The sequence below is a fragment of the Limanda limanda genome, chromosome 12 (genome assembly GCF_963576545.1).
Source record: "Limanda limanda chromosome 12, fLimLim1.1, whole genome shotgun sequence".
In the NCBI taxonomy this organism is placed as follows: domain Eukaryota; kingdom Metazoa; phylum Chordata; class Actinopteri; order Pleuronectiformes; family Pleuronectidae; genus Limanda; species Limanda limanda.
Genome location: NC_083647.1, coordinates 25625694 through 25653688, shown reverse-complemented (window position 1 = coordinate 25653688; position 27995 = coordinate 25625694). Strand labels below are relative to the sequence as shown.

Here is a 27995-nt window from a genome sequence, read left to right as displayed (position 1 = left end):
CGGAGCCGCGGAGACGAGCGCAGAGCTGCGGACCTGAAGCTGAGCAACTGTTACGCGCCTCGGCTGCAGAAACATAGGGATCTTCGTCTCCACCCCTGGTAGCTGTAGCAGTCCACAGATCCGACGACAACAGGTGAGAGCACAGCGGGGGGTGTGCCAGGTGTCCGGGGGGGGGTTCCTGCAGGTGTAAATGATGGGAGAGAAGGGAGGGAGGAGGAGGGGAGGGAGAGAGGGGGGGGGGGTGAGGCCTGAGGGAAATGTCCGCTCCTTCTGCAGGAGCATCGATCAAACACGTCGGTGGGAGATGTTTCTGCAACACGTCACATGCATGTTCCTCTGCAGCGGTGTGCATCGTTGAGATGTTTATATAAAAAATGTCTTTGTTGTCCCCTTTGTTCCTCCTCCATCATCCTCCATCTTTCATCCCTCCATCCTCCTCTTCCTCCTCCTCCTCTTCCTCCTCCTCCAGGGAGCAGCCATGCCTTTCGGTAACACGCACAACGCGCTGAAGATGAACTTCTCCTCGGAGCAGGAGTACCCGGACCTCAGCAAGCACAACAACCACATGGCCAAGATCATCACGCCCGAGATGTACGAGCGTCTGAGGAGCAAGCAGACCCCCAGCGGGTTCACCCTGGATGACGTCATCCAGACTGGGATTGACAACCCAGGTACAAAAAAAAAAAAAAAATCCCCCTCCCAAGAGGCTTTTCGGCAGCAGGAGCCATCTGGTGTGTGTGTGTGTGATGGAGTGTGTGTGTGTGTGTGATGGATTGTGTGTGTGTGTGTGATGGATTGTGTGTGTGTGTGTGATGGATTGTATATGTGTGTGTGTGATGGATTGTGTGTGTGTGTGTGATGGAGTGTGTGTAATGGCAGCTCTGGGCCTATGAGCTGTGACCTTGTTGAAGGATAAAACCTTCGCAGCTCCGAGTCGCCCGGCGTCCGTGTGTGAAAGCATCCGAGCAGCTTTATAAAAAACCACACACACACACTAGCAGATTAGCAGCGTTGTGTAACGTGTGCAGCGGCCGCTAATCCACGGCGGCTCTCGGGCTTTATGGCGTCTTGTTGTGCTGCAGTGGCGAGGATCATGTTTTAACCCTTCAGAGGAGGCGGAGCCGGAGGCCTCAAGGTGACGAGCGGCCTCCGGCTCCATCCGGCTCCTGAAGGGTCTGAGGCTTCATCTGATCCTCCACCTGCAGCTTCACCTTACATGGCGTTGCTCACGAGGCCCAGCCGAGGCCCAGCCAGCCGTCCTTGACCCCGTTGACCTTGTGTGCAGGTCATCCCTTCATCATGACCGTGGGCTGCGTGGCCGGCGACGAGGAGACGTACGAGGTCTTCAAGGAGCTGCTGGACCCCGTGATCGAGGACCGCCACGGAGGATACAAGCCCACCGACAAACACAAGACCGACCTGAACCCAGACAACCTGAAGGTAAGGGAAGGCCGCGGCCGCCAACACAACCCCCCCCCCCGCCACGGCCCGGCGCCGAGCACACGCCTGACGGGTATCTTCTCTTTCAGGGCGGAGACGACCTGGACTCCAACTACGTGCTGAGCTCCCGTGTGAGGACCGGACGCAGCGTGCGTGGCTTCTGCCTGCCGCCGCACTGCAGCCGGGGGGAGCGGCGTGCCGTGGAGACGCTCTCCATCGAAGGTAAAGGTCACGGCGCCTGACCCCTGGGGATTGACAGCTGAGGGCGTTCTGAAACGTAGCTCACGCACACGCCAGGCTCCAGCTGAATCATTCTGTTACGTAAAAAATAAGAATCTGAGCCAGTGATGCACAGGAGGCTCATTCCTGTGGTGGTGGTGGGCTCCCTCTAGTGGCAGCAGGTGGAAGAGCACATTACTGCACTGCACACAAATGTAAATGAGACTCAGAAAAACAGCTGCTGCAGCTAAACTGTAATTAATGAATCATCAGAATCTTTTGAACATGAACACTTTAAAGGTATTCGATGGGGAAATAGGAATATATATATATAATTATAGATGTACGTACGTGTTACCAAGAGCTGAACAAGAAGCAAAACCAAAACATCAAGAATTAGACAATCAACTAAATTCAAACATTTATATATTTGCAGCTCAACTAATCAATAAATCACTTTTCTATTTTCCAAATTAGAGACAGAAAGGACTTTGACTCTGGTTTGTGTCACTCTCATTAAAGTAGGACAATATAAAGGATTATTGGAAACCGTGGTGACAACACAGTAAAAGTATAAACTATGATGACACATGGAAGTATAAACACCACGAGTGTATATATAAAAGTCACAGGTTCGGTTTTTACAGTAAAATTAATTATAATATGGGTCAGGAATGAATTGTAAAATATACTTTTACATTTATTTTACAGTGTACATCTGGAGAAGTCATACAAATGTAAACTCTTCTGAAAACTTTGAATGTTTGATTTATACAGTTTTTTATTGTTTCCCTTTTTTTTTTTCTGCCTTTATTTCATGAAGCCAGTCTTTGTGGTTGATTGTCTGGATCTTCATTTTTAGTTTTTACTTATTCAGCTCTTGATTATTGATATAAAGGTTCACTTTAGTGACATCTAGTGGTGAAGTGTCGTGTTGCAGCTCCAACACCCTTCTCCTTCCAAACATATTCCAAAGTATTTAAATATAATCTATTTAAATATAAATGTCCCATTCTAGGGTAAAGAAAACAATTTAGATAAAACACTAGGATTATTTTATAGTTTCATTTCTGCCAATAGATTCTCTCGCCAAAATAAAAGCATGGTTAGTTGTAACGTGTCCCTCTGGTGTGTGCAGCTCTGGCCTCCCTGAGCGGAGACCTGAACGGGAAGTACTACGCCCTGAAGGACATGACCGACGCCGAGCAGCAGCAGCTCATCGATGACCACTTCCTGTTCGACAAGCCCGTGTCCCCCCTGCTGCTGGCCTCCGGGATGGGCCGTGACTGGCCCGACGCCAGGGGCATCTGGTGAGGACTCGTCTGTCCCTCGGCTCTTTATTAATTAATGTCTGTCTGGAACGAGACTGACTTCCTCCCGTTTGTCTCCAGGCACAACGACAACAAGACCTTCCTGGTGTGGGTGAACGAGGAGGACCACCTGCGTGTGATCTCCATGCAGAAGGGGGGCAACATGAAGGAGGTGTTCAACCGCTTCTGCACCGGACTCACCAAGGTCGGCAGGAAACCTCGGCTCCATCGGCTCCATCAGCGTCTGTGACCTCAGCCGGGTTCTGTCTAACGTCTCCTTCTGTGGTTGTAGATCGAGGGTCTGTTCAAGGACAGCGGCCACGCCTTCATGTGGAACGAGCACCTGGGCTACGTGCTCACCTGCCCGTCCAACCTGGGAACCGGTCTGCGCGCCGGCGTGCACGTGAAGCTGCCCAACATGAGCAAGCACGCCAAGTTCGAGGATGTTCTCAAGAGGCTGAAGCTCCAGAAGCGTGGAACCGGTACGAGAACCTGAACCTTCTCTCTCTGAGCTGGAGGTCAAATCCTCCTGATCCATTCAGTGCTCTGAGTTGATGTTTGTATTCGTCTCTTCCTCAGGTGGCGTGGACACGGCTGCCGTGGGCGGCGTGTTCGACATCTCCAACGCCGACCGGCTGGGCTTCTCCGAGGTGGAGCTGGTGCAGGGAGTGGTGGACGGAGTCAGGCTGCTGGTCGAGATGGAGAAGAAGCTGGAGAAGAATCAGTCCATCGACGACCTGATCCCCGAGCAGAAGTGAATCAGTTCTGACGCCCGACCACCATCACTCCCCTCCTCTTCCTCCTCCTCTTCCTCCATCATCCCTCGCTCCCCTGTCTGAATGAATGTTTGACTCTGTATCACACGGTTGGATTTGTTTGTGTATTTAAAATGAAACGGTTCCTGTTCGGTGAGGATGGATCTGAAAAGAAATAAAACAACTTCTGGTTGAAGTTTGATCCCTGGAGAGTTTCATGTGTTTTCTCAGCAATCACTTCACTGACGTTTCTGCTTGAAAGACGTAAGATGGTTATGTTAAAGTTTTGGGAAGTTAAGAAGGTCTGTGGTAAAGGGAGAAAACACGAAAGGTCCTGAAACCCCTCGTCACTGATGAACCAGTTTATTCTATCGTCCCGGTTCTATTGATAAATTCTTAACTGCTAAGTGTAAATATGAATTCTGCAGTTAAACACTCTTCAGTGAGCTCATATCTGGAACTTCCCGTCATGTTTGGACTATAATGGTCGGGCATAAGAATAAATAAGGGGAAGTCTCTTTTTATCCCCACTTGACATTTATAGAAGTTGAAATGACCAAATACAAAGGAATCAGGCTTTTAAAATTTGTACTAAAGAATAAATTCAAGAAAATTGACATTTCAAAGTAAAATCGGTGTATATAAGAATTTATTTCTTATTGAGTTTAAATATGAATACATTTAAGTAACTTACCACTGTTGGTAGATGAATAGGGTTGCAAAATTCCGGGAATATTCAAAATTGGGAATTAACGGGAATAAACTGGAAATGTTGTGGGTAATTTATACTAACTGTATTTACCTTGTCATATACAGACATAAATATAAACATTTTGTTGTCATAGGCTGATTTGAGCCCTGAGGAAACTTTGGGCACTTGACTATATGCTTCTGCATCGTTGTGTCATTCTTAACATAGGTCTTTGCACAGTATCTGCAGATGTACACAGCCTTTCCTTCTACATTGGATGGGGTGAAATGTCTCCACACTAAATATTGGAGCTAAACTCAGCTTCTATCTTTGACTTTCAGCTGATCACAAATGAAACACTGGTCATGTTTCATGAATTTGAATGTTCAGGCTTCACAGTAAAATGCTGGTTTGTATTTCCTGTTCTAAACACTCAACATGTTTCCAGGTGACAACTGAGCTTTCACTTAGTTTTGGAGCCTGAATAAATTAGTATTTTCATCTGCAATCACTTTCATAGATTTTTGGCACAAGAGACAGAGTGAAAACACGTCAACACAGAGAATATAAATTATATTTTTGTAAGGGTAAAACCTTACACTTTATAAATGTATATAAAATTGGTAAATATGATTTTTTCTACGTTAAACTGTGATCAGAGTTATTTTGTGACTTTATGTTCACGTCTGAGAAACGTGAACCCTAATCCACGGAGTTGAATTCTGTGTCTATATAAAATCTATGACCACAAGAAGTGAGATCACAACAGTCTGGTTTAGAAAAATGCTGAGTGCAGAACTTTGTCGCGTGATTTAGAATATTCTTCTGTATCATGGATTAAAAAACAACTACAAGAGGAAGAATAAACAGTTCCTGATGCATCGAGCACTTGAAGGAACAATGTATTATTTCTTATCAACTCAGAAACAGAAACAAACGTCCTGTTCAGTCTGAAGCTGCAGTTTGAAACTAGAGCCACAGGAAACATGGCTAAAGATTAGGTTGAATCTATATCACATATTCTATATTCGTCTTATTTGTGTTGTTTAAAAATGGCAAATGTTGTCTTTTACTAAATATTGAACTGACCACGATGTGATAGAAAACTAGTTTTTCTGGAAAAATGTAAAATTTTATAGTGAAATCTAGATAAAGAAAATAATCTGTTGCCGGAAAAGACTAGTTTCTCTAATGAGAATAAGAGCAACACAATAACTGATTTGATTTGCTGGTTCTTCACAGCGACTTGTGGGAAATAAAATTGGGTAAAGCTGTTAAACTGATTGACAGCTGATTAAATTAGTATTTTCATCTGCAATCACTTTCATAGATTTTTGGCACGAGAGACACAGAGTGAAAACACATCAACACAGAGAATATATATAATATTTTTAATAATGAACAGGCCTATACTCATCAAAGGCTTATAACTTTAATCTGTCATTATTTTTATTTACATGAAACAACTAAACGTTCAGTTTGTCACTTTTCCTTTAAACATCGAACACATTTAAATATCAGAATCAAGCTTCATCTGAACTGCGTCCGGGACACAAGAGATCGTGAGACGTGTAAGTGGACAGACACTTTAATTGAGACATGAGTGAACCTTAACCATGTGGGCGTTTACACAGACTCCTCCCCCCCACCCCCCCAACCCATCTCTTCCTCCCACGAGATACAAAAGAAAGAAAACGAACGGGAACAGAATGAGTGTTGCAGTGAAGCCGTCTCGAGAAAGTAAAGATACATTATTTACACTGAAAACAAAATGCTACGTAAATTTTTTTATCTTTTTCCGGGAGAGAGAGAGAGAGAGAGAGAGAGAAAAAAAAAAAAAAAAGATTAAATAAATAAGACTAGAAATGCTTTTTTTGTCCACGTTCACAGCATGACAAATCATATTCAACTCGTTAATGTCGACCCCGTGTGGCCACAACAGACGCAGATATTAGTAGGTAATTCAGTGATTATTGCCAAAAGCCTTAAACTATACATTATCATATTCAATACATACTCTGTATTTTGTTTTTAAAAAAGGAGACATTTGGAAACTGCTACTTGGATGATTGTACAGCTTAAATACTTCTAGATATATATATGTATACTTTTAAACCCTTTTGTTCATAGCTTTAACTCGTTGGCAACTTTGGAAGCAATGTTTTTGAAAGCGATGGATGATCCGGAAATCCGCTTGAACCGGACGCCGTTGAGGGAGAGGCGCGGCAGCTTGCAGACCTCCATCTCCCACTGCACCAGGTTCTCGGCGCGCCCGTCCCCGTGGACGCACAGGAGCAGGAAACTCTCCTGCTGCTCGAAGTCGCAGTTGTTGGCGTCGAGCACCTTGCGAATCTCCCGCATGATGTCGCAAGGCTCCATGGAGCTGGTGGTCCTCATACTCCAAGTGAATCGGAGGGAGCGAGGTTTACTGTCTTTATTTTCCCCTTTTTGATCCCCAGGTACATGGCGACTGTCGGGAGGAGAGACCGGAGAGAGAGAGAGAGAGAGAGAGAGGGAGAGAGAGAGAGAGGGTGTTCAGGTCGTTAAAACAGGGTGTGGAGGATGAATGGCAGGTTTGGGTGGGGTGGTGGGGGGGGAGAGGAGGAGCATTCTGCAGGCTGACAGGAGCAGGAACACATAGACATATATAAGGCTAGATGCCTCGGCCAATGGAGTTCGAACGTCACCACATGGCGGCCATCTTGCTGCAGGCGGCTCGCTCACCCATAACATTGTGTTGTAGTGGTGCGTGTACTTTTTAAAATAACCATAACTTGCTCAATTTTCAACCGATTTTTAAACTGTTTGGTTTGTTATAAACGTCAGAGATGTAGTTATGACACTGCATACATTATTAAATTGTTTAGAAAAATAACATAATTATTAGGGCTGGGCAAGTGATGAGTTAACTCGATTGTTTATCCGCCAATTATTTTCTTTTTTCCTGTTCTGCAGCAGTCAGCAACAGACTTTCACAAAATAAAAGCCTGACTTTCACAATAAAACAATAAATAATCAAACCTGAGTGAATGCGAGATAAAATAATTAATCGAGTTAACTCATCACTCGAGTCCAACTCCATTGAAACGAGTTAACTTGCCCAGCCCTAATAATTATTCATAAGTATGCAGTGTCATATCTACATCTCTGACGTTTATAACAAACCAAACAGTTTAAAAATCAGTTGAAAATTGAGCAAGTTATGGTTATTTTAAAAAGTACGCACCACTACAACACAATGTTATGGGTGAGCGAGTCGCCTGCAGCAAGATGGCCGCCATGTGGTGACGTTCGTAGTCATCTAGTGTTTATATCTATGCAGGAACATGCCATGCTAACAGAGCAGCTCTCGGGAACAGGTCCATGCAAATCATTTCAGAATCAGACGCCAGGCAAAGACAGAAGCTCAAAGCAAAACACAACTTCCAAATCATCAAACAGCGCAGGAGGAGCAAAGCAGGTGGAGGAGGGGTTTCCTATGCAAAGGGGGAGGAGGCAGGGGGAGATGGAGGTGGGGGGGTCACAACTGCAGAAGAGGACAAACTGAAGCCTTAAAGGTGGACGGACATGTCGGGGGGGGGGGGGGGTAACCTCACCTTGAGCCCTCAAGTCTCCCGTTTCTCTCAAACTCGGTTGAGACTCTGAGGTGCATGAGAAGATCAGACCAGGAGAAAAAAGAAGAACAACAAAAAAAAAGAGGTGGATTGTGAACGACAAATCATTTCAGATCAACTTCAACTGAATATTTATTTAAAAAAAAGAGAGAGAGAATATGTGGCGTGTGGTGAGGAGGAGAGTTGAGACGACGACGACGACGACGAGGAGGAGGAGGAGCCACCACCGCAGAACAAAACCAAACAGGAGCAGAGAACACACACACATGGAAGGTTTCACTTCCATTGAGGTCGGTGAGGAAGTCATGAGACAGAGAAATAAGCAGTGACAGTGAAGTGAACCCGGAGTGAAACCACAGCCGCAGACGAGAGGAGGAACAGAGCTGCACAAACACAACAGGAGCTGCTTCACCGGACCGAGGTTCCAATTTAAAACCTCCCGAGATTCACCTGGTTAGTCCCAAAAGGTGAAATGGGTCAAATTAAAGTTATATTTTATATCACAATACGGGAAATGTAAGTAAAATCATTCAAAATCATTCACGACTTTGGAAACTGGATTTTGACGACAAATCTTAAAAAACGAAATCCGTCCACGAGAGGAAGTAAAAAGCTCCGATAATAAAATAAATACGTCTGAGGGGAAAAACTATATGTCCAAAAAACCAACTTAGATTTGATAAATGTAGATAAATTTGGTATATATGATAAATATGAATTATATAAAGTGATGAACACAATACGATTATATAATAGTAAGTTTATCTCATGTCTATAATATGAAATTATCACCAGGTGACATTTTAAAGCTTTATAACCAGACGCCTGATTTAATCTTCGTTAAACTGTGATCAGAGTTATTTTGTGACTTTATGTTCACGTCTGATTGTAAATGTTTCTCATGCGTTTAATTCAACACGTGAACAGAAAGTCAACTTGAATTCTGTGTCTCTATAAAATCTACGACCACAGGAAGTGAGATCACAACAGTCTGGTTTGGATAAATGCTGAGTGCAGAACTTTGTCGCGTGATTAAGAATATTCTTCTGTATCATGGATCATTTATAGAATCTGTAATAAGTAATAAATAATAACCAGAAGAAATTCAACGTTTCCTCATTTAAAAACAACTACTAGAGGAACAAGAGGAACAATAAACAGTTCCTGATCCATCGAGCACTTGAAGGAACAATGTATTATTTCTTATCGGCTCAGAGACAGAAACAAACGTCCTGTTCTGTCTGAAGCTGCAGTTTCACTGATGAAACTAGAGCCACAGGAAACATGAAGATAAAGATTAGGTTGAATCTATATCACATATTCTATATTCGTCTTATCTGTGTAGGAAGTCTTTAATTAAATATAGAACTGACTTGTACATTGATGTGATAGAAAACTTATTTTTCTGGTAAAATGTAGATTTTTATAGTGAAATCTAGATAAAGAAAATAATCTGTTGCCGGAAAAGACTAATTTCTCAAAATCGAGTAAGAGCAGCAACTGATTTGATTTGAGAGATCATTTGCTGGTTCTTCACAGCGACTTGTGGGAAATTAAATTGGGTAAAGCTGTTAAAGTGATTGGCAGCTCATCACCGAGTCTTAAATCAGCCGCTGAATAGAAGTACACACCCTAACCCGAGTAACTTAACTTCAAGGAAAGTAAGAAATAAGTTCTTCGCTCCTCTGACGAGACGGAAAACAGAAAAACAGGACGGGTGGAGGAGGAAGTGGAGGAGGAAGAGACTCCGAGCTCCCGACAGCTCGAGTGACTCGACAGACAAGAGTGAACAGACAGGACTGACAGCAGATCCTGGGTCAGAGAGGCTGTGACAAATCACAAGGCCGAGGAGGAAGAGGAGGAGGAGGAGGAGGTGAGGGAGGAAGGGTGACAGGGGAGAGGGGGGGGGGGGTGAGTCCCTCCACGCAACCGACACTTTCATCTCAGGAGAAGTTGAGGGATTGAAACAGCCCCTTACTCTAGATCTTCATCTTCCTACAACTCTCTATATCTTCCGCTCCTGAATCTGAAAGAAAAAACGTGAATCTGAGGAGACGGCAAATTTCTCAATGGACACATGACAAGAAAAAGAAAAAGAAGGTAAAGAAAGAGAGGAAGAGGGAAAGAATATCTAAATGTATGACATGACCACAGGCGAAAAATCAAAGGAAGGAAGGAAAGACCATGGAAGGATGACAAGAAGGAAGGAAGGAAGGAAGGACAGGCTGATCAGAGACCGGAGGACAGACTTACTAAGGGTCTTTCCTCCCTGGGTAGAGGGGGGGGCCGGCCCTGTTTTGGCCATCTGCCGTTTGGCCGGGTCAATACTGACCCTAGTCAGAGAGGAAGAGCAGCAAGAGGTCAAGGTTAAAGGACACAGGAAGGTTAGGAAGACAAGAACACACAAACTGTGAGGAGAGGAGGAGTGGAGGAGTGGAGGAGGAGGAGGAGGAGGAGGAGGAGGAGGAGGAGGAGGAGGAGGAGGAGGAGGAGGAGGAGGAGGAGGAGGAGGAGGAGGAGGAGGAGGAGGAGGAGGTGACTGGACCTACAACGTCCTGAAGAGGAGGAAATGATTTCAACTCTTTGGTCCCAAAACGTGATGAGAAGCTTTTCAACAGAAACGCACGAAGGCTCGAAACTGACAAAATGTAAACATGTTATCAACCAAGTCACAAATCAATGTGAACACAATAAACAATATTCTGTTAAATAACTGAAGAGGAGGGTAAAGATAAATATGAAGTTTCATGGTTAAATATTGACCTGAGGATGTGCTAGATAAAAAAAGGGAGTCGATTACAATTAATCCTGAAGAAAACGATTTATCAATTATCAAAATAGCTGCTTATTTTTTTCCAGTTCATTTATGAATTTGATCAGTGCATAAAATCAATTAAACTTTTACTATGTAACCTTTCATGCATTTATTATATTTCTGCAAAATAAATATTTGTGGGAATATGGGCGATTGTTCAAACAAAATCTGAAGATGTCCCTTTGTTCTGTAAACTATTTATGAAATATTCAGAACATTTTATGACAAAATAACCTGAGCAGTCAGAGGAGCTTGTTTAATAAAACAGTCAAAAATAAGAAATAGAGAAAATTAACTTTTAAATGATGTTAAATATAACGCTTCATTAACCAACTGACTGAAGATTAAAGTAAAACCATAAAGCTTCAATATTCTGTTAAATAACTGAAGGGGAGGGTAAAGATAAATATGAAGTTTTATGGTTAGTTGAATATTGATCTGAGGATGATGCCAGATAAAACAAGGTAAGGGAGTCGATTACAATTAATCCTGAAGGAAATGATAAATCAATTATTAAAATAGCTTCATAAAATCAATTAAACTTTTTCTATTTAACCTTTCATGCGTAACCCTAACCCTTTTATTTTTAGTAAACTGAATATTTATGGGAATTGGACGATTGCTCAAACTACTTCTGAAGACGTCACTTTGGGCTCTAAAATGTATTTATGAATAATAATCAAGTAAAAAATATTCTGATAAATCAACAGTTAAAATAACCTGAGCAGCATTTAAAGAAACATGTAGTTTATAAGTAAGGGGATCTATTTTAATAAAACAGTAAAATAATAGAGAAAAATTTACTTTTAATTTGTGCTAAATAAAAAAAACATAACCATAAAGCTTCATATTTCTGTTCTATCTATTACAATCACATGATTGTTTATTGACTCAATTGAATTCTTGACTTGAGTGAAAACATTTTCCCCGACAGTCTGTCAGTTCTCTTTAAAAACGAAGAACAAGCAGGAAACCAAAGTGAGGTGATAAAGAATGAGAGGATGAGAGGATGGTGATGACCGGTGACACCAGAGCTGATAAAGACACATGGGTTTTACAAATCAACCACTAGGGGGCGCTGCTGAGCCTGGAGCCGGCTCCTCCACTGCTCCGAGGCCACGGTTTGATCACATCCCTCTGATCAACAGATCTGTGTTCAGGGATCGATTCAGCTCGTACACTTGTATCTCAGTGACTTGGTTTCACATCATGAACCAGAGGAGTTGATCTGAAACCGACTGCGTCACAAAACCACAAGAAACCACAAGATCTAAAGAGATGTCTCAAAGGAAGGAGGAGCTCAGGTCGACCGGGGACTGACTTTTAAATGACGTTACTGGCCCAAATATAAGACGATTTTAATACGAACCCTTATACTAGTAATGTTCCTTATTATTCATGTTAAATACATTTAATATAAAGAAACCGGACTCAACCGATGGAGTCGAGATGAAGTGAAGCTGCGACGCTTCTCTACTTGGATACGAGTTAAACTGAAGTTCAACATTAATGATAAATCGAATCCTCAAAACAAAAAAATAAAAAAACATCCAAGAGGCTTCAAACTTCCCAAACCACAACGAGAACTAAACGTGACAAACGCATCGAGCGTTCGATTCTGATATGAAACTTAAATGACTAAAGGTGTTAAATAAACGCACAATAAAGCAAAACTAAACATTTAATATTAACTAACTTCTACACAAACACAACAAACTGTATTTTTTAAATGTCTCTTCATGGCCGGAACCTTTTACTTTGCTCCTGATTCCACGGCCGTGAGAAAACACTTTATGGAATAATCTGCTTCCTGGTGAATAATGAAGCAAGATAAGGTTTAAAGCTCCGCCCACATCGTGCAGTTTGATCAGGAGAGAGAGAGTTCGGGGGTGTCACTGCGGTGAGACCACGAGCCAGGCTGGCGATGGCGGCCGTGCAGAGCGACGCCATGCATGCACGGGCGGATTGATTAGTGGCAGAAGCTGCTGCTGGTTGATGGAGGAGGCGGAGTCCCAGTCAGCCTGCGTCCATCACACCAGCCACAGTGGGAACGTTTACACACACACACACACACACACACACACACACACACACACACACACACACACACACACACACACACACACACACACACACACACACACACACACACACACACACACACACACACACACACACACACACACACACACACACACACACACACACACACACACACACACACACACACACACACACACACACACACACACAAGCTGCAACCGGATTAATGCACAACGCTGACACCTCCCACTCTCCTTATATGGAGATAATAAACATTTCCATCGGCTCAGATTTCTTATTGTTTTGAGTTAGATCTGAAAGGAAAAGTTTGATTTGCTTCTGATGCTGAAAAGATCAAGTCTGTGCAGTAAATACAAATCTGCAGCTTAGCTTAGCACAAAGACTAGAAACGGAGGGGAGAGTTAGCCTAGCCCTGTCCAAACAGTAAGAATTCACCTTACTAGAAGCTTAAAGTGCCTGATATCCATATTGTACCATATCCAGGACATTTGATTTTAATTAACACTTAACAAGAGGAAGTGGAAGCAGGTCTTTCATCTTTATTTAAAGTCTACATGTCAGATTAAATCTAAAAAAAATCATTAATGCAAAAACAGCTATTTTACTGAAGATTATGACTATTTTCTGTTCTCCCAGACAAACACCAGAGATGTAGAAATATGAATATTCCTGATAAACAAGTTGAGATGTTCACAGTTTGCTGTTGGTACATTTCTTTACTTCCAGACAGAGCCAGGCTGCTTCTCCACTTCTCAAGGTTTTGTATTTAGCTTCATATTTACTGCAAACACCTGATCAGCATCAATCTTTTAATCCAGGAATCCAAAGTAAAGAATTTGCCCCGGATGTCAAACTGATCCTTTTCAGAATAAAACTCACCCTGTGATCAGATTAGATGAAAAATTTGTAATTCATGGGTAAGAAAAACCGTGTCAGAAATCCGGTGCCATTAATCTGATGCTGAACGTGTGTGAGTAAACGCACCCAGAGAGTTTGTGTCTCCAGCTCAGCATTGTGTTAGTTCAGCCCCACACGTGTGTTTGAGTTTCACAGGAAGTCGTTTGTTTTTTTCGTTATTGTTTTGGCACAGAGGAACAGGAGTCCTACCTTTTGGTAAACCTGAATGACATGTTTCTACAACAGAACCAGACAAAGACACAGTGAGAATGGAGAAGGAGACGTGAGAGGAGGGAGGGAGGGGAGGGGGGAGGGAGGGAGGGGAGGCATGAGGAATCTGAATGAGTGAACAAAAATGGGCTGATTGGAATCATCAACAGTGAGAAGGAAGATTGACTTTGGGTTTGTTTTTCCATCAATTCCTCATTTTAGGTCAGTCATTGCAGGAGGGGCGTCTCTGGCCTGGCTGCCGCTCGAGAGGCTTTTAAATATATGTTTATTCTAATGTTTAAATCTTTTCTAATACATAAAGTAACTGAACAAATCCAGCATAGATACCAACTCTGGAATCAGAGGGAAACTGAACCTCTGATGCTTTGGTTTATTTGGTCTGAACCCAAAAGAAAACGGATGCTTTTCAGATCTGATTCATGTTCACAAGGTTTCATTTAACAACAGGAGGAGTAAATTCAAAAGTTTAACACAACCACGAGCACAACATGGATGTGAGAGGTGAATCACCAGCGACTCAACCTACAGAGTTGATCTACTTTCTCACGAAGAGCTCAAAATAAAACGAATTCTCACGAGTTATCATCGACGAACCATATATATCGGATTGTGCGGTTTCTACGTTTCACACTCGACACGCCTCGGACTCGGTTCCCAGCAGATCTCAACATCCGCCTCAAACGTCTCACACAGGCACGTTGGTGGAAAACAAGAGTACACAACGGAAACACAATCACAAGCTGTCAACGACTCTGCTCCTGTTGTGGTTGTGTTTCCGTCGTGTCGTACAGAAGTCTGGTCGTGTGGTCGCATTTTGAAACTCACTCCTCTTTCCAACACTGGTTTGTTTGTATGTGATCAAACAGCGTGAACCTGAACATCACTTTCTGGGATTTAGACCAAAGAAATCAAACTTCTTATGACTCTGAGTGATACCAGAGGTTGTGGGTTCAGTTCTCTGAGGCCGGGCAGCCAGGCAGCGACAGACCAACAACTCAGACTGAAGAGTAAATCACAAGGTACAGGACAGTGAAGTTTCCCCAGAGCACGTCATGAATCGTCCTGACTGCACAAGGCAAAGAGTTGATTGGTTTTTAAAGTGGAACAGACAGAGTCACGGGAGATCAAACTGAGCAGAGCAGGAGTCAATCTGCTTCCTGCTTCAGTCCCGACGACCATCTCCACATTTAACATCGTTTAAAAAGTGCACGAAAAATGATTTTTAAGAATAATTTTAAGTTTAAAACTGAACAGACAAAGAGCTAAAGCCCAAACTGGGGGGGGGGTGTTTCCTGCGGTGAGGTGTTCCGCTCGCTTACCTGCGGGTGAGTTTGGAGGTGAGCTTGGAGAAGAGGTTGCTGGTTCCACGGCTGCGGGTCTGGGAGAGGGGCGTGGCGTCGTGGGAGAGGGTGGGCGAGGCCGGCGGCCCGTTGTACGTGGCCGTGCGGCGGTCTCTCAGCTGGCCGCCGTGGAAGGTGCTGCGGCTGGCGGTGCCGCGGGGGAAGCGGAGGCGGTCGGGCGTGGTGGCGTTGGTGATGCTGTGGGTCGACGCCACCGGGTTCCTCTGGCCGCCGGGCGACACGGCCACGCTGCTACAGGGGGAGGGAGGAGGAAGAGGAGGAGTTTAGACTCGGACGGGACGGTTCTTCCACTGCAGGCGTGCACTTCAATGTGTCTGAGCTTAGTTAATTACATTTGTCTGCATCATCTTTTATTCATAAATAAATGAAGGCGTCTAATTCTGTTGGTGCAGGAACACAAGTATCGTGCTGCAATGGAAATAAATAACCCGGCAAGTCATGGGATATTCTAATATCGACCATGAGTTAAAGATAAATGAATCATGTTAGATGTAAACAGGGCAGGAAATTAAATCATATTTAAAGCTGATGGATTGAGACAACTTGTTGAAACCTTCAGATTTCAGTTTTTTTAATATTTTAAGATTAAACATAAAGCGGTATCAGTCTTGTGAACTTTTGTCTTAAACCGCTGCTTTTCCACAATAGTTCTCTCACTCACACTTATTCTACAATGTTTCTGAGCTTAGAGAAGTTAATTACATTTGTCTGCATCATCTTTTATTCATAAATAAATGAAGGCGTCTAATTCTGTTGGTGCAGGAACACAAGGATCCTGCTGCAATGGAAATAAATAACCCTGCAAGTCATGGGATATTCTAATATCGACCATGAGTAAACAGGGCAGGAAATTAAATCATATTTTAAACTTTCAGCAGCTGATGGATTGAGACAACCTTCAGATTTCAGAGCCTGAAAAATAAGTCAGTTTACGTTTTTAATATTTTACGAAATAATCAAAACGTTTCAGTCTTGTGACCTTTTGTCTTAAAACACTTTTCCACAACAGTGCTCTCCCTCACACTTATTGTCTTTTATTTTTCACCTAACTTGTTTTAGGAAGTCAAACAACACTTGATTTTAATTTAAAACTTCAATAAAGACGATAAGAAATGTCTGCCTATCATCCTGTTGTAGATTCTAGCGCCACCTGGTGTTGAATCTGTGTGAACAAAGCTTTTAGATCAGGTCTGAATTGACCTCCATCTGCTGCTGCTGAACCCAGAAGGTTCTGGGCCTTTGTAGTGGAGCAGGAAGTTAGACCGAATGTGAGAGAGGATCTGCATCAATTCACCAGCCGGACATGATGCTGTTAATTTCTCGCCCTGGACATCGAGCTCTTCAGAATGATAAGAGTGACTTTGTGTCCCTGATCCCGGTCTGAGACGGGGACAGCAGGAGGAGCAGGAGGAGCAGGAGGAGCTCGGTCGTCGGGCTCGCAGACCAACAGGTGAGGGATCCGGGGTCGGAGAAGATCAGGGGTCAAAGTTCACGGCAGAGGATGGAGGAGAGATCGGGAGCAGAGCGGTGACAGCTGGTTATTGTGAATGTCTGCAGGTCCGTGGCTTCATGGCGGGCAGAGGGATGACGGAAAAATATCATCACACACAAACGCCGAGGTCAGCGTGAGGTCAGCGTGTGGATAGATATTTTTCTAATATTGTGCTTCCACTCGTCAGAGTCTGAAACAAACCGGAGGTAAAACTTCGATCTATAACGATCTGAATGGGAATCTAAATATTAAGGAACTTCGTTGTTGTTCTATTTTTCTCTTGAGCTGTATATATATATATTCAAGATTCAAGATTTTATTCTCATATGAACAGAGATAACATGAAGTAGTCACTGTCAATGAAATGCTTGAGTCACACACTCTCTTCAAGCAATGCTCAGTCATTTCAACCCCAAAAAATAAAATAAAATAGAAATAGTATAAAATAGAATAAAAAACAATAAAATAGAATAACAATGAAATAGAATATCAAAAATTTAAAATAGAAAATAAAATATATACATCAAAATATATATATATCTTTACAGATGTTTTTTCTTTACAGATATTTTTAGATATATACATTTTTATTTTCTATTTTAAATTTTTTTAGATTCTATTTTATACTATTTCTATTTTATATTTTTGGTTGTAATTATTGAGCATTGCTAGAAGAGAGCCTGTGACTCAAGCTTTTCATTGCCAGCGACTGCTTTATGTTATTGTTGTGCATTTGATAATAAATTTCTTAAATCTTGAATCCCTAATAAGAGTAATTTACAACGTGATTCTTGTGTTACTGTTTAAAATGTGAAGCTCAGTGTTAACTTAATGTCCTTTTCACTTTATTCCACTCGTCACATATCTACAGTTAACTCAAAGTTTTAGAGTTCTATCGCTCGTCTCTGATCATCACGCGTTTCAGACCCTGACCAGAGGAACCAGCTCGCTGCAGGAGGCGTGTCCATGGTTTAGTCGTGGCGTTAGAGAGAGTGAAGCTGGCGTGATGTGTGGGTTAGCGAGGGGGCCGGACAAGGGGCTGAGACATGAGAGGAGACAGACAGGGGGGGGGCAGCGGAGGCCCTGCCGTCTTACTTGGGCGTGGAGTAGTCCAGATCGTAGAAGGAGTGGGGCAGCGTGGCCCAGCCGGCCTGGCAAGCGTACGAGGGGCCGACGGTTTGATACCTCAGCACCGAACTGGACGAGGCGCCGAACGCAGCAGCCGCAAAGGCATTGGAGGAGGAGGAGGCGGGGCTAGTGGCACAAGCCATCTCAGTCATGCTGGTCATGCCACAGTTGGAAAAAGAAAAAAACCCCAAAACCCAAAACCAAACCACAAACACACAGGCAGAAATGAAAAGTAAGAAAGAAAATTGGAAAGTAAATTAAGATAGAATGGAAATAAAGAAATAAACTAAGAGGGTGAAACAAATGAAATCTTTTTCCAGGGATCCTGTCTGAGATTATCTTTTAACAATACGTGAGAAAGTGTTAAAGCCTTAAGAGTTGAACAAGTTGGAGTTTGGACGACTGACGCTGGGATTTGTATTGAGACGACGAATATTCACATTTACAAGTCTTGACTTTGACCACATTCATGTTCAAGGTGAGGATTCGTCTCCGTGTTGGGATTCAAACTCTAACACTGACCTCAGAGAACATTGAGGATTGGTGAAAATAGATAAAAGAGACAAACCGGCTTCCATAGAAGGAACCGGAGAAACTGTACTGAGATAAAAGTGTCAGCGTCTGAAATCTATTTGTTTTAACACCGACTCTCTGCTGTTGTGATGGATCCGTGGTGACGGCAGGAAGCGGCGTCCTCTCACCTGTTCTCTTTCCCGTTGGGGATGACGGACAGACGGTCCGTGTTGTTCCGGTCGCTGCAGACGTACGTGTTCCTCCGGGTCATCCCAGCCGACGCAGGGTTAGTCTGCAGGAGAGAAGCAAAGGAAAGTAAAACATGAAGATCTGATAAGAACTGAAATGGAAAGTAATGTGTTTTTTTTTTTTGTTTTTTTTTTGTGATCAAATTTTCATTGGATTTGAAGAACAACAATCATCATTCACCAGCGCATAAATAAAGTAATTACCGTATACAAACATAAGTATACCCATGTACTCACACACACACAGATACACACATACACGCTGGCTAATAATAAAATGAAGACATAAAAATAAAATAGAACGATATCTGAAGATAAATATATAGGAAGGGTTAAGTGCAATACATATGTCATAGAAGCAAAAAGGAAAAAGGTGCCATTGAAGTGTAACCTAGTTAGATCTATTCAATACAATTTACAGTACACAGTAAAACATAAACAGGCAATATAAACCAAAGAAAAGAAAAGAAAGCAGTTATGTGGTTAAAAAAACATTATTATCAGATATCAGTGAATCTCCATCAGGAACCATAACAACATGACTAAAGTAATTAAAGATGTCCTCACCCCCTCCTCCCAAAACATGAAGATCTGGTAGAAGAATATTCTTTATAATTCACTTGTTCTCTGAAGCTGTGGCTCTTTAATTATTTAAATGTGTAGTATTCTCTTACATGGTTTGCAATTTTTGCGTCTATGGAATTGGATATCTCAGTGTTTTATATCATGACAAAGGTAAAATTGCATAACCACTAAGTTAACTTTTGATATCTGTAATATAAAATTGTATGACCATTATTTTAATGTATTTTAACTTTTGATATTTGTAATTTAACGTGTGTTTTAAATGTTTGATATCTGTATGTATGTCTTAAATGTGCACCCCACTAAAAGTAGGGAATGGGGATCCTTCTAAATACTCTACTATACATCATATATTATATCATACTCTCTGTATATTCTTTGTATATACAAGTCTATATACACATATTTATACATGTGTACATGTTATAATTATAATTATTATTATTATATTACTATTATTATTATGTATACTGTTGCTGCCATTATTACTATATACTGCTATTATATTGGTATAATTAATATCATATATAAATATACATTATGTTATATTATATACTATATATACTGTACTATTCTTATATTCTGTCTAACAATAACATTACCATCATATCATCAGTACTATTACCATCATCTTGCCACTGCACCTTATCTACCTATTTATCTTGTGCTTCTGTTTTTTAATCTTGCTACCTCAATATTTTTTATTTTATTCTATTGTATTGTATTTTATTGTATTCAAATATACCGGCTGCTATGACGACTTAATTTCCCTTCGGGGATGAATAAAGTAATCTATCTATCTATCTATCTATCTATCTATCTATCTATCTATCTATCTATCTATCTATCTATCTATCTATCTATCTATCTATCTATCTATCCATCCATCCATCCATCCATCTATCTATATATCTATCTATCTATCTATCTATCTAAACAAAAATAAATAAACAAATATTTGTTTTATGGACGTTGATCCGTCTTGTTTCTGATTTGCAGAGACTCTCTTGTTATAAGTTCAGTTAACGACAGCAGAAGGTTTCCACTGATCTCTCTCTCAAAGTGTGTGCCTGGTGCCGTGACTCACACTCGGGCCGGTGGTGGTGGTGGCGCCTTTCCTGCGGTCCGGGATGTCGGCCTTGTTGGGGTTGTTGGCGTTGCCGAGCAGCGGGCTGGCGGGGGGGGCGCCGCGGCCCCCCGGCGTGCTGGGCTTACGCAGCTGGACGCCTCCTTCCTCCTTCACGCTGTTCTCGGCCGTGGTGGTTTGACTCCTCTTGGGATGAGCCGTCCCCGGAGGATTGTTCTGACCGACTGACACGAGAGACAAAGGAAACAGAGACGTGTGACTTAAAGATTCTGTTTTTACCCAAATCAAATACTGAACAGGCTGTTTTTTATATTAGTGCTTTTATCTAAAAATGAGACGACCTACATTTGGATTAAGAATAATTCTGATGCTGATTTGAAGTGAAGAACAGGATCCTCAGCCCATTAGAAAACTGTGATTTAGCTCTTTGCTAAGAAAATATCTCTTAATATTTGAACGCAAAGAGTAAATGGCAATTTGAAAGTATTTATGTCGCATTTTTCTAATGTTTTTAATATAATAGAATCCAATTAATTATCTATCATCTATCCATCCATCCTTGCACTTTAATTGAATGTATACTGTATAATAGATACTTCCACTTAAATAGCAGTCAGTTTATTCTTCCATACAGATCCTGAAACAGTTGCTGAACCAAGCTTGTATATTTCTGACCGACTGAGACACGAGAGAGAAAGGAAACAGAGACAGAGACGTGTGACTTAGAGATTCTGTTTATACCAAACTCATATACTGAAGAGGCTTTTTTTAATTTAAGTGCTTTTATCTAAAAATGAGACGACCTACATTTGGATTAAGAATAATTCTGATGCTGATTTGAAGAACAGGATCTTCAGCCCATTAGAAAACTGTGATTTAGATCTTTGCTGAGAAAATATCCCTAAATATTTGAATGCAAAGTATTTATGTAGCATTTTGCTTATGTTTTCTCATATAATTTAATCCAATTAATGAATCTATCTTTCCGTTCTTGCACTTTGATTATATTTATACTGCATAATATATACTTCCACTTAAATACCCTTAATTTAACAGTTTATTCTTCTATCCATGTTCAGTATGTTGCTATAAAATAAATATAACCCGACAAGTAATGCAGATGTTTTCCTGAAACAGTTGCTGAACCAAGCTTGTATATTTCTGTGAGTGCTGCTCCTCTAGAGGTTTCTCTCTGTGTGTAGATATCTGAGCTGCAGGTCTCAGACAGGAAGTCGTACAAACTGATTTTTATTGACAAAGCTTTATATTACAACGAGCTGAAGCTGAAAGTGCCTCCACCGTGTGACTGGTTTGATTTTACTGCATATCAGGAGCGAGAGGAAGCTTCATTAACTCAGAGGAACAATAACAGCCCAGTGGCTAGAAGGGGTTAAATTAAGATGATGTTTCCACACTGTTAACAGGAGGTCGTCCTCCTCACCTTGTTCACTGTAGCGTCTCTGCTTGTGGGTGGAGGAGGCGCTCCTCGTGACCTTCAGGTGGGAGGGCGACTGGCCGTTCAGCTCGCTGTTGGGTCTGGGTTTGGCCAGAGAGAGGTTGCTGCTGGAGGCCGACTCGCTGGGCTCGTTCTGGAGGAGACGCAGAGGGGCGGAGTCAAAACACAAAGAACACCTCTCCACCTTCAGCTGAGGCAGATATTAGGGAGTAAAAATAAATCATTCCGATATGAAGGCAGCTGATCTTCGTACCTCAGAGGCCTTCCTGCCCAGCAGCAGGTAGGTGGCTGTGATCTCATCATACTTCATCTTGGCCAGAGACTCCTGGATCTCCTCCAGGTTGTAGCCCATCCCCACCATCACATCTGCAGCCACACAACACAGTTCACAGTTTATTCACATTTAGAAAAACATGTAAATCACAGGAGCACGTTTGTTATTTCTGGAGAAAAATGACTCAACCTTCAAATTCAATCAATTCAATTTGCTGGTGATTGTTAAATGATCAATTAACTGATTGTTAAAGACTAAATTTGGCAGTAATCTGCATATTAACTGTGTCATCAGCCCCCTGCCTCTAGTTCTACCTCCTTCAATCAGAAAGACGCTGATTGGAGGGTTTGTATGACACAGACACGTGACTTTGACATGTAACCCCCCCCACCCGACCAGCTGACGTATGTAGCACCACTTCAGGTGAAGGAGAGACGCGTTTCCTGCTGCAGCTCCGGCCTTTAAACATTTATCTCTGCGTGTGGTTCCTCCCTCAACATAATGCATCACGTGAAAGCTTTTATTCTTTCGTTTCCACACGTCACTCCCCCTATTAAATGTTTTATGAAACTGCTCCATCTGAAACGTGGTGGACTAACGGGTCTGTGATAGATTCAGAGACCAGAGGTGTTGAAATGATTCACGAGCTGCTCAGTGATTTGTCTCTTGCTCAGATTTCCTGCCGCCGATGAACAGGTTTGTGTTTGTTGTCGTGTGGTCAAACCTCAGTGAGTGACAGCAGCCGTGTTAGAATCAGACACACAACTGCTGTGCACAATCATTATATCATCGAGTGACTCATTCCCCCACGAGCTGCAGACTGCTTGAAATATCAATACAGGGGTTTTTCAATTTGTGGGTTATCTAATTGAGTCACACTCAGGTCGTGGTGTCAGTCTCCTCCTGAACCTGGAGACTGACACTAACTGGACCGCTGTGCAGCGTCAGACCAGAGGGAGAACTGAGACGTCAGTGGAAGAGCAAGAGGGAGAGAATATAGAGATATATATATAGAGAGAGAGAGAGGGAGAGAGAGAGAGAAACGAGCTCTGCCGCTGTCACCAGGCAGAATCTGTGATAACCATCTCTTCTCATCCATCTCCGTCACTCCTTCCTCATCTCTCTCACTTTCACCCTCTTCCTCCTCAGCAACTTCTCTCTCTGCTTCTCAGTTTCTGTTCATCACGTAGTTTAATACTGTAGCTTTAGATATTATATGATAATCAGTGCAGCTGTTAAACATTCATAAAACTATAGATCTGATTTGAGTTTTGACTCGTATCCACCAGGATGTTTTTGTGGAAAATGTTATTTGTCTTTCTGCTGAACGTCCGTGTCCATTAACGACCTCAGGCTCTAATTACCCACTGGTCAAAATGGCGTCCAGAATAACCAGTGAAGTTATTAAGAAGCAGATGTGATATTTAAAGACAAAAATCTCTCTCTCTCTCTTTTTGTTCCCTTCTGCATCTTCCTTTTCATCCCTCCTCTTCTCTTTTCTGTGGGTGATTGTGAGTTTGCACTGACACATGTGCACCGCCAACCCCAGCTGCTGTTATGTAAGCGCTAACCCCCCCCCGCCCCCCTCCCTCCCTCCCCTTCTACAGCTTTCATCCTGAGCTCGATGGAGGGGGGGGGGGGCTTCACTCTCTTGTTGTCTCTCTGCTTGCAGCCGCCGCGCTCATGTTTATTTCTTCATCATCACGTTTCATCTCCTCTTTTTAAAAGCTCTTCAGCACTGAGATAACGAGTCGGCCTCAGCGTGGTGAAGCTGTGGCCACGCCCACGTCTCCGCAACCAGAACCGCACACAATCGATTTTGTTGCCGTGATGAATGAGAAGCAGAGGAAGCTGCTTTTTAAAGCTCTTGCACTTTGCTGATTGCACGACAGAGTTTCACGAGGCCGAACGCTCGATAAACGATGTATCAGCAGTTTGACGTGAACCGGTGAAATGTTTATTTTACCTATTCTCTTCTGATCCGTGATGTCCAGCTCGGGTTCGGTGTACGGCTTCATCTCGTCCTCCTCAAATCCTGCGTTGATCCATCGATCCCTCATGATTTGCTGCAAATACAGATCGAGACAGTAAGAGCCTGATTGACTGCGACTTTATTTAACTGTTACAAAGACATGACGGACATTTTCTTGACCATAAACACAGACATGCACCAACATTTGTGATAAGAATCCCTTAAACTAGCTTTTTAAAGAGACTTTAAATCAGGTTAAATCTGGGATCCATGTTTTACGGATAAATATACTGATAATTGAGATCCAAGACATTTTATACAATCATTTAATTGTTAAATGTGCTTCTTCTGGACTCTTTTGGTTTCTCTGTGGCATAAATTTCTCCGTACTTCTTGGCCGACATGAAAAGTTGTAAATCTTTTATACAGGCTTATATGAACCTTTCCATTAATTATAATCCCTTAAGGAAGTGAGTTCTCGTTCTTTCTTCTAGTTTCTAATTTCTCATCTTATCACCGAACAGGACCCGACTATGAAATCGCCAAGTTCACGTTCTGCACCTTCGCACAGCACGTGCCCATAACTCTGTTACTGTATATATGTATATACTTTATTCTACTTTATTCTATTTTATTTTATTTCTTATATATTGTTGTTTTTTTATATTGTTGTTTTATGTTCAGTGCACCAATGACACCAAGTCAATTTCCTATATGTGCAAACATACCTGGCAAATAAAATAATTCTGATTCTGATTATCGAGAGCAGCAACCAGGACGAGGAGAAGCTTCCCAGAGGAACTGTCTCTTCTACATGTTGTGGTTCTGAAGAGCAGCAGATGTTTGCATCACGCTGGGTCATTATCACTGATTTAGACCTGCATCGTAAACCTTAAGAGGAAAAGACGAGCAGCACAATCTGTCCGATCACAGTTTTCACAGCTACAGAGCCGTCTCTAAATGACCAGAGTGTCGTTTCCTCCTCACAGATGTAAAGTTGATGTTCTGAGGACAGATGGAGCTTCAGGCCCAGCAGCTCCTAATGAGACGTCCCGCCTCTAACAGACCTTTACTGTGACGTCCCTGTTTGTTACAGCTGCTGTTCACTGGAGTTAGTGGACTGGGACTTAACTCCTTAACTAACTCATTGAGATTGTTGTGTGGATTTTATTTAGCTTTTACTTTAAAAGGAGAGGCTTCAGTAAAGGGGGTTGATGAATAAATAAAAAGAAAACAAATATCTCCTGGTGAAACGATGATGTCATACATACACGTAGAAGACAGAGTTTGTGGTGATTAGAGCTGATGACTGTGATGTGCATGTGTGAAATGAAAACTCCAGAGTCAATTCTCCAGATTTTACCCAGAGGTCATGTCAGAAAACGGCTGTAGAGAGAAACCCGTGTTCAGTAATAATTGTTATTGATAATGGACGGACGGCAAGGACACAAAAAATTAACCTTTTGACAAATAAATGATAGTACCTTGCACTACATAGGTGAATTGGGTAATACTTAATATTTAGGTACTGTGATTCATCATTCATTAGTTGCTTATTAGCATATTGGCTCTTTATTGGTCATATAAACCATTTACGAATGTCATTGTACATGACCCATTCTAACAATACCGCAAATTCTACCACCATCTCTAATAGTTATGTTAATAATAAAAAGATTCATCTATTTCATATAATCAAAAGCTAGTCAATGACCAGCAATTTTAGCCCTCACTTTCAGCTTCATGCAGACAAATAGATAGTTATGTTTTACAGAAACCTTCTAAGTTAAATTAAATGTGTTAACGACTAATTCAACTTGAAAACATGAAATCTGTTTTTCCTTTGTAAAACTGTTATAATTCTTTGCACAAACATTTTTTCTGTGGATCCAGGTCATCTTGTATCTTATATATGTGCTGAAAACAAAAAGGCAACCTCGCAGCAGTAACATCCACATTGTTCTCTGCTGCACTTCTCTTTTGTTTGCAAAATACATTTTTTAATTTGCACCTGATCAATTTGCTGTCTGGGGGGTTTAAATAAGGAGCCGAGATAAATTAATTATCTCTGACGTAACCGGAGCTTACACCATCATCCAGGGTGAGCGTGTGGCGTCCGGGGCCGACACATGTGACCTCGGGAGTCCAAGCAACATTTACGTTCAATCACTTTAATTATATTATTATCAACTAGAAGCAATAAAACTGTTTGATTCGTGAAAAATATCTGTTTTTTTGGGTAAAATCGCCGATCAAAATGTTTTTTTCAATAAACTTAAGAGCATCTCTCAACCAGATTCCAGTCATTGCCAGAAGAACTCTAGAGAAGACTTCCAGTTGTGTGTGTGGAGGGTTGTTTTGCTCGGTGTTAGGTTCAACAGCAGTTACAGATAAAGATAATCATTAACACTATTCCCTGCATGAGACCAGCACAGTAATTGATCTGTGGAACAAACTCTGCGTCCTCTTACATAAAACACTATTTTTAATCTCAGCAGAAGCTCTCAGTGAAATTAAATGTCTGACTGTTTCTCTGCCGTCCGATTATGAATCGTCTTAAAATTTGATTTCTTAGGACTAAATGTTGTAAAAACTTGTCTAGGTCACAACAGTTTGAGACGTTGTGACCTTGAGCATCGCCAGGGTCACGTGTTCGGCGCAAAGGCTCCGCCCATCTCCAACCAGGAAGGACAGAGTCGGTACAAACACGTGAATGACGATGCATTATTCATGGTTACAACATGGGAAAGAGAAGAGGAGAGAGAGTGGGCCGCTCGCTCACGGGAAACAGGAAACTGTGGGCGTCGGCTGAGATGATGCAGGCGGGAGGAACAGGGACCAGAATGAGGGGAGGAGGAGTCAGGGGGGGGGTAGATGGCATTCTCCGATGGTGCAGACGTGCTGGGGGGAGACTTTTAAGAACTGAGAGGTATATTTACATTTTCTGCGTCCTCCCTCACCTCGAGAGTCCCCCGCTTGGCCGGGTTGAGCACCAGGAAGCGCTTGAGGAGGTTCTCGCAGTCCGTGGACATGTAGAAGGGGATCCGGTACTTCCCTCTCAGCACGCGCTCCCGCAGCTCCTGCAGGAAGGAGAACCACGAGCAGGAGGTCAGAAGGAGACGGGAAAGCTTGCAATAGATGTGCCGTTGTCCCAGCTGACTTAGCCCATACTGTCTGGTAGGGGTGGGAATTGGCAAAAATGTGACGATTCAATAGTATTGCGATTCGATTCTGCGATATATTGCGATTCATGTCCCCCATATTATTCAAAGGCATTACAAAAAATGAGGAACATAAGACTGCTCACCTCACTTCAAATGTCACATTTAATTCTGTGAACAACATTGTCTTCTACACATTAACTGAAGTGCAAAAACTTTGTCCTTGAACATTCAGGACACAGGACCTTTGTAATTATGTTCTGAATAGGAGACCTCTCACATGAACACTGAGCTCCCAGCACATAACTTACAATTATTTAAATACAATACAGTAACATCAAGCAGACATAATAGAGTAACATAAACCTGAGAATAATCATAGAAATAAGAGGAACCTGGAGCTTCAATCAAATTGAGAAAAATAAACAAATGTGTACTACTAGAGTCCAGTCCAGTTGGCTGCAAGGTCATGACCCAAAATGTTAAATTCATTTGGGAATATTGGCATTTTGGTCCAGAAAAAGGAGTTGGTCAACATGCTCAGATGTTAAAGTTCCTCTGGGCCGTTACTATATCTCCTCCAGTGGAGAACATCCTTTCCGCATACACACGAGGTATCTGTTAAACTCTGAAACTTGAAAATTGTAAAAAAAAAAATAGCAATACTTTGTGCTACAGTATC

At 42.1% G+C, this 27995-nt stretch overlaps 2 protein-coding genes across 11 annotated transcripts in view; one reads left to right on the top strand and one right to left on the bottom strand.

The window, feature by feature from the left end:
- Positions 1-10: 10 nt before the first annotated feature.
- ckba (creatine kinase, brain a) lies at positions 11-3932 on the top strand. Its single transcript, XM_061082392.1, has 8 exons — positions 11-133; positions 470-671; positions 1286-1440; positions 1530-1662; positions 2798-2969; positions 3051-3174; positions 3262-3451; positions 3549-3932. Exons 2-8 carry the CDS (start codon positions 479-481, stop codon positions 3725-3727), a joined length of 1146 nt encoding a protein of 381 aa, XP_060938375.1. The 5' UTR covers positions 11-133; positions 470-478; the 3' UTR covers positions 3728-3932.
- A 2140-nt stretch (positions 3933-6072) lies between these two features.
- mark3a (MAP/microtubule affinity-regulating kinase 3a) overlaps positions 6073-27995 on the bottom strand; it is a 53771-nt gene continuing 31848 nt past the window's right edge. The window contains exons 9-19 of one of the 10 annotated variants that reach the window (XM_061082334.1): positions 27092-27232; positions 24147-24246; positions 22160-22272; positions 21892-22039; positions 20451-20674; positions 18719-18822; positions 15356-15628; positions 10283-10362; positions 10008-10055; positions 8012-8056; positions 6860-6885 (exon numbers count right to left, since the gene is read on the bottom strand). In XM_061082334.1, coding sequence (XP_060938317.1) covers positions 10009-10055; positions 10283-10362; positions 15356-15628; positions 18719-18822; positions 20451-20674; positions 21892-22039; positions 22160-22272; positions 24147-24246; positions 27092-27232 — 1230 coding nt within the window. In that variant the 3' untranslated portion in view covers positions 6860-6885; positions 8012-8056; position 10008. Of the gene's footprint in view, positions 6886-8011; positions 8057-10007; positions 10056-10282; positions 10363-14015; positions 14043-15355; positions 15629-18718; positions 18823-20450; positions 20675-21891; positions 22040-22159; positions 22273-24146; positions 24247-27091; positions 27233-27995 lie in introns of those variants that run through there. The other 9 variants (XM_061082326.1, XM_061082327.1, XM_061082332.1 and 6 more) reach the window with 9 other exon arrangements.